This window comes from Solanum dulcamara, chromosome 4, assembly GCF_947179165.1.
Source record: "Solanum dulcamara chromosome 4, daSolDulc1.2, whole genome shotgun sequence".
NCBI lineage: Eukaryota > Viridiplantae > Streptophyta > Magnoliopsida > Solanales > Solanaceae > Solanum > Solanum dulcamara.
Window position 1 is genome coordinate 80,249,958 of NC_077240.1, and position 13,385 is coordinate 80,263,342.

Consider the following 13,385-nt stretch of genomic DNA (forward strand, 5'->3'; position numbering starts at 1 on the left):
GGTCATGTCCTCGGTAAGTCGTAAATGCGCCATGTCCTGTCTGATCACCTCTCCCCAATATTTCTTCGGCCTACCCCTACCTCTTCTGAAACCATCCATGGCCAGCCTCTCACATCTCCGCACTGGTGTATCTGGGACTCTCCTCTTCACATGTCCAAACCATCTCAGTCGCGTTTCCCGCATCTTGTCTTCCACCGAGGCCACTCCTACCTTTTCTCGAATAGCCTCATTTCTAATCCTGTCACTCCTAGTATGCCCACACATCCATCTCAACATTCTCATCTCGGCAACCTTCATCTTTTGCACGTGGGAGACCTTAACTGGCCAACACTCCGCCCCATATAACATAGCTGGTCTAACGACCACTTTGTAGAACTTGCCCTTAAGTTGTGGTGGCACCTTCTTGTCACATAACACACCGGAGGCAAGCCTCCATTTCATCAATCCTGCCCCAATACGGTGTGTGACATCCTCATCGATCTCTCCGCTGTCTTACATGATAGAACCAAGGTACTTAAAACTACTTCTCTTTTGGATGGCTTGGTCCCCGAGCCTAACTTTCGCGCCAACCTCTTGAGGTGTCTCACTGAACTTGCATTCTAGGTACTCTGTCTTGGTCCTACTCAGCTTAAACCCCTTAGACTCCAAGGTGCGTCTCCAATCTTCCAGTTTAGCGTTAACTCCGCTACGAGTCTCATCGATGAGGACTATGTCGTCCGCAAAAAGCATACACCATGGCACCTCACCTTGAATTTGTCGCGTCAATCCATCCATCACCAAGGCAAATAGGAACGGGCTAAGAGCTGATCCTTGATGCAACCCCATCATAACTGGGAAGTGTTCTGAGTCCCCTCCTACTGTCCTTACCCTGGTTTTGGCACCCTCGTACATGTCCTTGATCACCCTTATGTACGCTATAAGTACACCTTTAGCCTCCAAACATCTCCATAGTATCTCTCGTGGGACTTTATCGTAAGCCTTTTCAAAGTCGATGAACACCATATGCAAGTCTCTCTTCCTCTCCCTATATTGCTCCATTAGTCTCCTCATAAGGTGGATGGCTTCTGTAGTTTAGCGTCCCGGCATAAATCCGAACTGGTTCTCTGAAATAGACACGCCTCTCCTCACCCTCATCTCTACCACTCTTTCCCACACTTTCATAATTAGTCATATACAATAATTAGGGTAGAAAATAATTTGTTTACTTTCTCTACCTGGCGAGAGAAAAAGTAAACAGAGAAACTAACCTACTCGGCGCCGATAAAAAGAATACGCTACTTAGTTCATGGGTGATTTTAAATAATAAATTTAGTTGGTGGACTAAATTTATAATTTATGTAATAATCTATACCACTTATTCCATAATTAGCCATATACAATAATTAGGGTACAAAATAATTTGTTTACTTTCTCTACCTGGCGAGAGGAAAAGCAAATAGAGAAACTAACCTACTCGGCGCCGACAAAAAGAATACGCTACTTCAGGTATCATTGACATATGATCTTTCTCGTATAAAATTGTAACTTAGTATATTAATATTTAATGAAATGGAATAAGGAATGGGTTGTGAGCGGTGCAATATTGGTTTTTAGATTAGTGGATAGGTATTGTTCTATTGGTTACTGATAAGCACTCATGGTTAAAATGGGTAATTATGGTTAGTGATGATATTCAATCATTGGAGGATGTTATATTTATAGTATAGATGCACTAATACATTCTGCCTGAAAGAATTTCGTGAGTGAAAATTTGTTCGTGCCTAAGTACTGGTTTGTAACTTGCTTTTGATTTCAGTTTTCTTTCTATAATTATCATATTCCAAGTTTTAATATATTGAGATAATTAATTAAATACTAGGTGTATTGTATTATATCAAAATTATTAGAATTATGTTATTTGTAGAAATTAAGACTTAACTCTAAGCTTGGGATTTAAGAAATTGATTAAAGAGTTGTGAGAGTTTTTGGGTCTAGGCTAAACATATAGTAATATGGGTGTCTACGGACTCGTTTACTTATGAATATTATATATTTGATAGATTGGAAATGGTCGGAGGTATCGAAGAAAGGAAAGACATTGGTGGATTAGCTTGCTTAACTTCAATTCTTCGGTTGAGGTAGGGTATGATTTATTCTATATCATAGATAGACTCTTAATAGTGATTGATAGTCATTGAGTAATGTTTGAAGTTTACTATGCATTTTATTGTTGTGGTTTGGATGATTGATATGTTGTTGTGATTGGTCTAAAATTTCATGATCGTGAAATCCATAATCTTAAAATTGCCCTATCAAAGGTGATGCCTTGAATAAAGAAAGCTTAATGAAATATTGTTAATGAATTGAAATATGATAATAAAAAATAATAAATTAATTATATTTGGATCGGGTGTCATATTTCGACATGGTATATTGGGATCGGGTGCCACGTTTCGACACGATATATTTGGATCGGATGTCACATTCCGATACGATATATTTAAATCGGGTGTCATATTCCGTCACGGTAATATTAAAGAAAAACAAATTAAAATGATTTGATATTGTTGGTTGCCACCTTTTAAGTGATATGGTTGATTTCCCGCTATTACTTTATGCATATTGATTTCTATTTTGAGTCGGCCGATGATACCTACTCAGTACATGTTGTCCAGTACTGACCCCTACTTGTATTGTTCTTTATTTTATTTTGTGGAGTGCAACGAGTATTCCATCGACTTCGACTCAACCTTAGCTCTAGCTAGTGTCCAGCACATCAGGTTCCAGGGTGAGCTATTCCTTCTAGCTCGTGTTGGATTCTCTCAGGCATGGCATGATGTCCTTAGTTTTCGAACACATTAAGTTATTTATTTATTCTAGTGTTTAATATTTTCAGACTTAGTGTTTTAGAATTAGATGTCCTTGAAGTGATGACTTCAGGTTTTGGGAAAACGTATCTAACAGACCCTAGTGGTTTTATTATTGCTTACCCTCATAAATTGAACTTCCGCGTTATTGTCATATTTTATAAGTTGGGGTTGGTATTGTTGGTTCTCCCGCTTAGGAGGTTAAGTGTGGGTGTCACTCATGACCCATTTTGGATTGTGACATACCGTGTGTATGTTATTCTTGCTTTATAACTTAAATCCTTATCCTAAATATTACTCATGCATAATGAATTGACGTCCTATTTTTCTCTTTGATCATTTGACAAAGGATTGACTGATCAAACAGAACGACTTCTTCAAATGGCTCCTTCAAACTAACACTTAAATTCATATTCAGACAAAACTTCAATTTACAAATATCTTTTCACTATTCGCCAATCTCAACTTATGTGACTCTTTCTTTTAGTCAGTCTAAAAGTGAATGACACTTTTTTTATATTTAATAACAATTTAACTTCAAAATATCTATTTTACCATTTTCTCCTCTTGTTCAAACGAATTTGAATATGTCATAGTCATCAAAAGCAAAAAGGCAAAAAAGTTACTTGGAACTTGTATTACGTGGTGAAATAGTTGTGATACACACAAGTTGGTCCAGATACGACTCGTTTAATTAAAAAGAGATTCAAATAATAATATTAAAAAAATTATTCTTGATTCATTTATTTCTCTAGAGGTACACATGACATTTTGTTTCCAAGATTTTTTTTCCTTCTTATCTTTGGATTGTTAAAGACTTTGTGGTTAATTTGTATATCAGGATAATATATAAAGTTGATTGTACACATCATAGTTATATTAAAATTTTAGAACTTATGCTACCTTTTTCATGTTTTACTTTATTTTAAAATTTTACGATCTAATGTATTTATTTTTATTTTATATTATTTGTGAATTTCTAAAAAAATAGTAATTTGGTTACAAACTAATATATGGAAGAAATTCTGTAGAGACGATGCCACCTCAATTCAATTAACAATTTGGATACAATATTACACGAAAGAAGAGAAGATAAGTAACAAACTATTAATCTTGATACAATGAGGAAAACATACTTAATTCTCAAGTAATACATAGTACAAAATAATTAGAACAAAACAATATCGAACATACAATAAGCATAGTCGATCATTTCGACAAGCATACATTAAATTTGGAAGAGGAAATGGAATCAAAATAGGATGTAAAAGTCATGGAAATGATAGAGTTATTGAATGTTTAGTAGTACGTCGGTGGGGGGGATGCTGGTGGGGGTGGAGGTGAAGCATAGATGATAGATTGCTCGTACTTTTGAGGTGGTGGAGGTGAGGCATAGGTTGGAGTTTGCTTGTAATAGGTTGGTGGTGGTGGAGGTGGTGAGTTATAGATTGTAGGCGATTGTTCATAGTACTTTGGTGGAGGTGGAGGAGATTTATAGGAAGGCGTAGATTCTTTGTAGTATGGTGGAGGGGGAGGGGATTTATAGGAAGGGGTTGATTCTTTGTAGTATGGTGGAGGGGGAGGGGATTTGTAGGAAGGCGTAGATTCTTTGTAGTATGGGGGAGGGGGTGGGGATTTATAGGAAGGGGTAGATTCTTTGTAGTATGGTGGAGGGGGAGGGGATTTGTAGGAAGGAGTAGATTCTTTGTAGTATGGGGGAGGAGGAGGGGACGTGTAGTAAGAAGGAGATTTCTCATAATAAGCTGGTGGTGGTGGTGGAGACTTGTAATAAACTGGTGACTTATAGTATTTTGGTGGTGATGGTGATTTATAGTATTTAGAAGGAGTGGGTGATTTGTAATATTTTGTTGGAGATGGTGACTTATAGTAATAGTGCGTCGATGGAGCAGGCGACTTGTAGTATTTTGCTGGTGATGGAGATTTGTAGTACTTTGTAGGTGATGGTGACTTATAGTAATGCTTTGAAGGGGCAGGCGACTTGTAATAGTTCTTTGAAGGGGCGGGTGACTTGTAGTACTTCTTTGAAGGTGCAGGGGCCTTGTAGTACTTCTTTGAAGGACCTGGCGACTTGTAGTACTTCTTTGAAGGAGCTGGTGATTTGTAATACTTCACTGCTACTGGTGATTTGTAGTAATGCTTTGAAGGAGTAGGGGACTTGTAATAGTCGTGCTTGGAAGGCACCGGTGACTTGTAATAGTGTGATGGAGAATGTTCAGCATGTTTCTCCGATTTCTTGTAGTATGGACTGGGTACATGATAATTGGATGGCGATGGTGATTTGTAGTACTTCTTAGAGTTGTAAGAAGGTGAGGGAGAAGTATAGCCATAAGAGTAATCAGCAACAACAGTGCTGGCTACAAAGCAAATTGCTAAAGTAGCAACAAGCAAATAACCAAAGCTTCTCATTTTTATTGTGAAGAGAAGGATGAAACTAAAACTTGTGTTGTATAGTTGAGTAGGGATCTCCGGTTTTTATAGTAGCAAAGTGACATCCTACATGAAAATAAATGTAATGGCTTCATGGTTAGCCACTAAGATGATAGCAAAGTCAAAATAAAGACTAGGTTAGTACTTAGTGGGAAGCATTTATCCATGACTTCTTTCTTTAAGAAAAAGAATTCTCATGATGAACAAATAATTTAGGAACAAAAAATGAAAAATGAAAAGAATTTTTTTTTAAAAGAAAAAAAAAAGAAGAGAAGAAGAGGAATGCCACAACTGCCATCCCAATGGCAAAGTAAAAGAATGACAATTTGAAAAGGGGAATGGGGCAGTTCTTTCTTCTTTTTCCAGAACAAGAATCTATAAGTTGGCTTTACTATTGAGCAGTAGATAAACATACCAGATTACACATTATATAATATATTCATCCGAGGGGCGAGGACCACGTATGAAAGGCAAACTTGAGACTCGTCTAGAGATGAGGTACTTTGGGACAGACATAGAGGTAATTGTCTCGTGAGACTCACACCTCAAGTACAATGGAAGAATCAGAATTTTCATTAAGGGGTTCAAAATATAAAAACATCCGCCCCTACCCCCGCACAGGTTGAAGTCTCTATCTACGATCAGATCCTTTCTGAACTCCCGATTTTCTTCATTGGATAGTGGTGCTACATGGAGTTAGGAAGAAGAAAACAAACGAATCAAATGAACCTCCGGACCCTTACTAGCTCTGGCCCTGCTCAAGTATCCACATGTACACCTGAGATGCCCCCAAGGCCAACGCACGAGCTCATCCCAATAGTTCATTTGCAATCTTATGTAATTAGTCTTATGAACCCCAAAAAAATCTTTTATCAAAACCTTCACTCCTCAAAGCCGTGCTTTATTTATCACAAAACAAAGGTTGAGAAAATTGCAACTAAGAAAATTAGAGTCAAATGTCACATATTCTTCGTTAAGAACGCTAACGACAGTGAGGTTTCACAGAACTATTTGAAAAATCTTGATGTTTTAATTTTTTTCCCAAGCTTCAAGACTCTATATTTTCCTCGTCAAATCTGTTATGAGTCAGCCCCAGCCCAATAGTGATAGTTCCAGCCCAATAGTAATACCAACAAGGATATCACACAATAGATATTGGGCCAAGTAAAAGCATAGGGCCAGGCCTTCACAAAGGATAATTTGGGACCCAGGTTAAGGGTATCGTTGATGGTTGTTAAATAGAAAAGGGCATCACAATCAAAGGTTATTGTAAATTATGAACAAAGTCATTTCTGTAACTCTCATCCCAATTCTAAAGTCTAAGCTTCTCATCTCCATTCTTGTCTCTATCTTTAGTTACTTGTTATTTTAATATTTCCATTGTAATTCAGTAGTTTGAGTATTACAATTAGGATCTTAAAGTTATAATCGTGTTCCAGTTCTCCTATTGATATAGTGAAGAATTCGGGCTTGTAGCAAAATCTGTTTTCCTATTTAAGTATATCTGTATTTTCCTTTAAGAATAACTATATAAGAAGATTACTCTTTTTCTGATGAATCATGGTGTTGTGAATTGTTTGATAATTTATTAGTAACTTAATGGAAGCCATAGTGTTGGAGTTGCACATATGATTTTAATTTAACCTACAAGACAGAGAATAATTTTCTGACAAATCTGAAACTTGGTTTCATCTTCACACAAAAAAAAGATCAATAGTGAATAGAATAGCCTTTGTAGAGAAAAATGTCGATAAACCTTGGCTTCTCTATGTTGCCTTTCAAATGCCTTTTTTTTCTTTCTTATTCTGTTTATTTTTATATAATTTTACTTTCTCAAAAGTTAATGAGTACAGTTACCAGACTATACTCAGAACTCAGAAGTAGTTTCTCTTCATATAAGAGTTTAGCATTGATGTCCAGAAGGTGAATGCTTATTGAACATTGAAAGAACTCAACCAATAAGAGCAAACAGTATTTGATAAAGAAGAAAATAGTATTACATAAAGTGGAACTCTCAAGAGATTACACCAAAAAGAATCTTGATACAAATGAACCAAACTGAGGGAGATCTTGAGGATCTCAAACAATGCATATTACAAATTATTAAAAGAAAGGAACACACAAAACAAGCAAAACCTTCTTGAAGCATACATAAAATTTTGGCTGAGGAAATAGAGATACTGGAAGTAGAAGTTAGAATTCATGGAAATGGTGGAAATGATAGAATTAGTAACTATTAATAGTATGTTGGTGGGGGTGGAGGTGAAGCATAGGCTGCAGGTGATTTCTCGTAGTATTTTGGTGGAGGTGGAGGAGATTTATACGAAGGTGTAGATTCTTTGTAGTATGGGGGAGGTGGAGGAGATTTATAAGAAGCGGTAGATTCTTTGTAGTATGGTGGAGGGGGAGGGGATTTATAGGAAGGGGTAGATTCTTTGTAGTATGGTGGAGGGGGAGGAGATATATAGGAAGGCGTAGATTCTTTGTAGTATGGGGGAGGGGATTTATAAGAAGGGGTAGATTCTTTGTAGTATGGGGGAGGTGGAGGTGATTTATAAGAAGGGGTAGATTCTTTGTAGTATGGTGGAGGAGGGGATTTATAAGAAGGCGTAGATTCTTTGTAGTATGGTGGAGGAGGAGGGGATTTATAAGAAGGGGTAGATTCTTTGTAGTATGGGGGAGGTGGAGGAGATTTATAAGAAGCGGTAGATTCTTTGTAGTATGGTGGAGGGGGAGGGGACTTGTAGTAAGAAGGTGATTTCTCATAATAAGTTGGTGGTGGTGGAGGAGACTTGTAGTAAACGGGTGACTTGTAATATTTTGGTGGTGGCGGCGATTTATAGTATTTAGAAGGAGTGGGTGATTTGTAATATTTTGATGGGGATGGTGACTTGTAGTAATAGTTCTTTGATGGAGCAGGTGACTTGTAGTATTTTGTAGGCGATGGAGATTTGTAGTACTTTGCAGGGGATGGTGATTTGTAGTAATAGTGCTTTGATGGAGCAGGCGACTTGTAGTATTTTGCAGGCGATGGAGACTTGTAGTACTTTGCAGGGGATGGTGACTTGTAGTAATAGTGCTTTGATGGAGCAGGCGACTTGTAGTATTTTGCAGGTGATGGAGATTTGTAGTACTTTGCAGGGGATGGTGATTTGTAGTAATAGTGCTTTGATGGGGCCGGTGATTTGTAATACTTCACTGCTACTGGCGATTTGTAGTAGTGCTTTGAAGGAGAAGGTGATTTGTAATAGTCATGCTTGGAAGGCACCGGTGACTTGTAATAGTGTGATGGAGAATGTTCAGCATGTTTCTCCGGTTTCTTGTAGTATGGACTGGGTACATGATAATTGGATGGCGATGGTGATTTGTAGTACTTCTTAGAGTTGTAAGAAGGTGAGGGAGAAGTATAGCCATAAGAGTAATCAGCAACAACAGTGCTAGCTACAAAACAAATTGCCAAAGCAAATGCAAGTAGAGGCCATTGCCCCAAATTCCAAGAGCTTCTCATTTTGAGTTTTGGAGGAAAAAAAGGATAGAACTAAGACTTGTGTTGCATAGTTGAGAAAGGATCTCTGGGTTTTATACTGCAATTGTGACATCCTTCTTAATATTTTTGTATTTGCTTCATGGTTAGCCACTAAGATGATAGCAAAGTCCAAATAAAGACCTGTCAGTACTAAGACTTGTCTTTGCATAATGCCTTCATGTTTACCCAATAAAAAGGCATGATACCCCTAAGTTATGGCATCCTACTACCAAAGTATAAGGTTGACTTTTTCTTAAAATATAACCAGAAAAAAGGGTGGGAAATTCTCTTTCTTCCTCTATCTACACCATAACATTAAATATTAAACATGGAGTTCAAGAAAAAAACAGGAAATACACAACATACAATGTAAGGATTTGATTGCAGGTTCAACCTGGAAGCAATGGGCCTACCGGAACTTCGCCATACAATGTTGTGCCGGATACCCTTAGCAAGCTTTGGGAGGAACTGTGATGCAACTACAACTAACGGGCATAACGTCATGCTCTTTGACGCACCCCCTACCCCGGTGTTTATAATCAAGTTCACAGTAACTTAAGTTGGAGTCAAACATTGCGTTTAGTTCCTCTTTGCTACGTTGCTTGAACTCTCCAAAAATGTTATCGCACCCATGTCGTATCCTTAAAAAATGCACTACTGACATGCTCCTGTCGGCATTTCCAAAGAGTCCAAGCAACATTGCCTCTTTGTAATGACTCGGATTAGTTCTACTTGCTTTCAATAAGAGATCCGAAAAAGAAAAAAAAAACTTCACATGATGCAAGATTAATCGAATTTTAGGGTAAAACCTGTCCTCCAGTTTCATTCTGCTTTTATTGGTTCAGCCTCAAGGACTTGTAAATGAAGAAAAGAACAATTCAACAAACAAATAAAGCAACTGGTCTAAATGTGAAATTTTGAAAAGTAGCTAACAGAAGTCGAATTTATTTATATGAATTATATACAGGTTGTAAGTTTAAATATCGTTTACAACAGTTCTTCTTTGTTTGTTAAACTTCAAACTAAGCAGTGGCTGACCTGAACTTGTTAAAAAAGTTCCACATCACGTTCTTCTTTCACCTTGCAAATCTCAGTGTCCACTGTGCAGCTATTTCATCATGTTTGGCTTTATCTCCCAAGTATAAGTGTGCAATACCAGGAACAACCGGCTTATCTGCAAGAAGCGGAACTATAAGATACAGAAGAAAGGTAGTTTCTGTACATTCTGTACTCCATTTATTATTTTCAACTATTCGTTTTACTGTTAACCCATGCAAACCAAATAGGAGGACGGTATCCAACATAAATTTATAAATGTCTTCACCAAGCAATATATGAAGACTCTTCTTATGTTTATATGTTTTCCTCTCTTTATAAAATTAATATTTATCGTAAATGAACTGGTGGTTTGCTTATACGGAGTTGGGAAAAATCTTCACCCCGGAGCTAGCTTTTGGGTTGAGTTAGGCCCAAGTGCCGTATATTTACAGTTTGTTTCACTCCTTTAGAGAGAGGACATAGGACGGTAGATAGAAGATGTACTTACAGGTTTCAGGATTAGTGAACATTGATCTCAGAGCAAGTAGCACCTTTGAGATTGTTAACGCTGGACTCCAGTTCTCTGTTAGGATGTCCAAGCTAACATTGCCGGAAGGATCTACATTACAATGATATATGCGAGTTTTGAATACAACCTGCAAAAGCCTGAGGTCAGAACGAAAAGAAAAGGGAAGTAGAAGTTAATTCCCACCACCAAATTCAGCCGACAAACATGAACCATTACTCAGTCTGTGAAGATGATTCTTGTTTATCGGCTGAATTTGGTGGTGGAAATATTTCAAACAAAAGGAAGCCATGCTTTTATTTTCTTAGTTTGATACAATAAAGACTGTTGTTCGGAAGCATGGTACTGTATAAAGGTGAAAGTAACTACACAGATACCAGATCTTACGGAATTGTTTACTCATTTACTGTACACCAAAACAAAGTTCAGGAAGGAGCAAAGTATTCTTCTTCTTTTAATCAACAAAAAGGTGTAAGAAATACGAGATTTGGGAATGACGTGCTTTATTTTTCCCATTAGTAATGGAAAACGAACTTAAAGTAGAATGTAAGAGTTCAACAGAACCCAGTAACTTTGATCCAAACCCTATAGTTGCCTTCAAAAATCGCATTTAATGTGCACAAATTATTAATTTAGAATCCAATAACTCAAAAAGGCTAGAATCTAGAACTCATAAACTTCAAGAATGACAAGTTCCCACAATGACCGTGCATTTACACATGACCTAAAAATAAAAGAGCACGAGTGACAGTTTTCATAAGTAAGGGAAGAAACTAGTTCATAGCAATTACCATTTCTTATCTTAGTTCTATTCAGCAGAAAGAACTTCGCAAACATTTTATCAGAAGACGGTGAACAAGGATCTTTGCGCTTCAGCCTAATTTTAAAATTTATATCAGAAGAAATGGTATAACTGATGGAGAATATAGGAAGTTGGCTGTTCAGATAAATACAAAAGCAGATGCCTGGATCGGGAAAAATACAACACTAGATGCATAGTAGATTTTGTGTGTAACCTTCAACATACCTTTGGAGGTTTAAATGGATAATCAGAAGGAAAGGTTATGTCAAGAAAAAATATTCCACCCTCATAAGGTGTTCCTACAAGAAACAGCAAGACTTCAGTTAGAGAAGCAACAGGGACTCTTCAGTAAATTGAAAGCAATAAATTTATCCATCTAATTATCGGAAAATCAAGCAGAAGGATACAATCAAATTTAAAATACGACAACTCATTTAAACCAAGTTCAAGTTTTGTGCATTGAGAAATTTTTTACACCCTCAAATTAGTTTAACATATTGCAGGAGGCTACTCTTCCATCAAGATCAATATGGTAACATGAAAAATAAAGTAATAATTTGCTGTAGCCAGTTAAATTGCATTGAAAGTGTAAAATTTCTTTTTAAGTGTATATAATTTAAATCCTTGGATCTTCCGGAAACAACCTCTCTACTTCCACGAGATAGGGTTAAGGTTTGCATACACTCTACCCGTCCTAGACCCCACATGTGGGATTACGGTGTGTATGTTATTCTTGCTTTATAACTTAAATCCTTATCCTAAATATTACTCATGCATAATGAATTGATGTCCTATTTTTCTCTTTGTTCATTTGACAAAGGATTGACTGATCAAGCAGAACGACTTCTTCAAATGGCTCCTTCAAGCTAACACTTAAATTCATATTCAGACAAAACATCAATTTACAAATATCTTTTCGCTACTCAACTTCAAATACTACTCGCCAATCCCAATTTATGTGACTCTTTCTTTTTTAGTCAGTCTAAAAATGAATGGCACTTTTTTATATTTAATAAAAATTTAACTTCAAAATATCTATTTTACCGTTTTCTCCTCTCGTTCAGACGAATTTGAATATGTCATAGTCATCAAAAGCAAAAAGGCAAAAAAGCTCTAAGGTTTGTTGGGAAAAAGCAAATAAAGTGCGAGCTTTAATGAAAAACGACGCTAATGGAGAATAAACACAAATACATATGTTTAGTCCAAAACTAATAATTAAAAGCATGAATAGTAAATACATGGACAAAGAAATTGAATTAACAATAGCAATAAAGTGAAATATTCATTGTTTGGTGTCGCCTCTACGAAAACGCTCATTGGCAAAGAAAAGTATGTCTTAGAGTCTTGATGCGACAATGAAGCACACATTAAGCAAGCTCTCAACATGTTTTGAGCCTTACTTAAAGGCTTAAGCATGCCTTTGACAACATTGATATGTAATACATATTTGAAAGGTAAAATTGGTTATAGTCGCACAAATATCTATTACTTATTTGTTTTAGAGCACAAGTCTAGTCAAACGCAATCACACAAATCGAGACAGATGTAGTACACTTTTTTATTCAAATATCACTTTTTTTTATGTCAGATAGTTCAGATAGAAAAGTAAATCAACTATTAGTTTAGATATGAAAATCACGAAAAAATTCTAAAGATTAAATCTTTATAGCTAATCAAAGAGAAATTACCATGTGGACCAAAGAGTGTAGCAACCCAATGGTAAAGATTATCTCCTTTAGGTCCAGCTGCACAATCTGGTGGTGGTTCCATACTTAATTCTGTCATTTCCTTCTGTATTCTCTTCCCTGATGACGATACTGACGTCGTCGAAGGCCATGTTCTTCCTCCTCCTCTTCCTCTTCCGACGCCGCCGCTAATTCCTATTCCGCCGGACGGAGCTCCGCTGTACATTTTGTTTTCCCTGCTAGAAAGATAATCTTTCAGCTTATCCCAAGTGGAAAGGCTTTTCCTGATTCTGCTTGCTCTCATACGACGTCGTTTTGGAGTTTAATTCTTTCTTCTTTATTTTTTTATTTTTTTGGTAAAATCACATTTTTCTCCAACTTTTTTTTCAAAAAAAATAATTAAAAGCCTTAGAGTCTGTTTTATTGACGCATGCGAATTCAGAATTTAAATATTATATGAAGTTAAACTTAACGATTTGTTACTTTGAATTCATTATATTATCCAAAATCGGAA

General features: G+C 36.6%; 3 protein-coding genes across 3 annotated transcripts; all 3 read right to left on the reverse strand.

Annotated features, from left to right (window-relative positions):
• Positions 1-4,071: 4,071 nt before the first annotated feature.
• LOC129885184 (extensin-2-like) lies at positions 4,072-5,331 on the reverse strand. Its single transcript, XM_055959381.1, has one exon. It carries the CDS (start codon positions 5,271-5,273, stop codon positions 4,146-4,148), a length of 1,128 nt encoding a protein of 375 aa, XP_055815356.1. The 5' UTR covers positions 5,274-5,331; the 3' UTR covers positions 4,072-4,145.
• Positions 5,332-7,219: 1,888 nt separating this feature from the next.
• LOC129887834 (extensin-2-like) lies at positions 7,220-9,622 on the reverse strand. Its single transcript, XM_055963065.1, has one exon. It carries the CDS (start codon positions 8,800-8,802, stop codon positions 7,531-7,533), a length of 1,272 nt encoding a protein of 423 aa, XP_055819040.1. The 5' UTR covers positions 8,803-9,622; the 3' UTR covers positions 7,220-7,530.
• Positions 9,623-9,749: 127 nt separating this feature from the next.
• Positions 9,750-13,185, reverse strand: LOC129887835 (constitutive photomorphogenesis protein 10-like). The gene is made up of 4 exons (XM_055963066.1): positions 12,875-13,185; positions 11,412-11,485; positions 10,367-10,514; positions 9,750-9,994 (listed from the first exon to the last, which is right to left on the reverse strand). The coding sequence occupies exons 1-4, from the start codon at positions 13,173-13,175 to the stop codon at positions 9,897-9,899; spliced, it is 621 nt and encodes a 206-aa protein (XP_055819041.1). The 5' UTR covers positions 13,176-13,185; the 3' UTR covers positions 9,750-9,896.
• Positions 13,186-13,385: the final 200 nt, after the last annotated feature.

What these genes read in the sequence shown, in the direction of transcription:
- LOC129885184 (XM_055959381.1), bottom strand. Translation starts at nt 5,273, where the DNA reads ATGAGAAGCTTTGGTTATTTGCTTGTTGCTACTTTAGCAATTTGCTTT.
- LOC129887834 (XM_055963065.1), bottom strand. Translation starts at nt 8,802, where the DNA reads ATGAGAAGCTCTTGGAATTTGGGGCAATGGCCTCTACTTGCATTTGCT.
- LOC129887835 (XM_055963066.1), bottom strand. Translation starts at nt 13,175, where the DNA reads ATGAGAGCAAGCAGAATCAGGAAAAGCCTTTCCACTTGGGATAAGCTG. An exon ending in TACACTCTTTGGTCCACATG is followed by an intron (nt 11,486 to 12,874) that starts GTAATTTCTCTT and finishes TGTTTCTTGTAG; the next exon opens with GAACACCTTATGAGGGTGGA. An exon ending in ATCCATTTAAACCTCCAAAG is followed by an intron (nt 10,515 to 11,411) that starts GTATGTTGAAGG and finishes AGGCTTTTGCAG; the next exon opens with GTTGTATTCAAAACTCGCAT.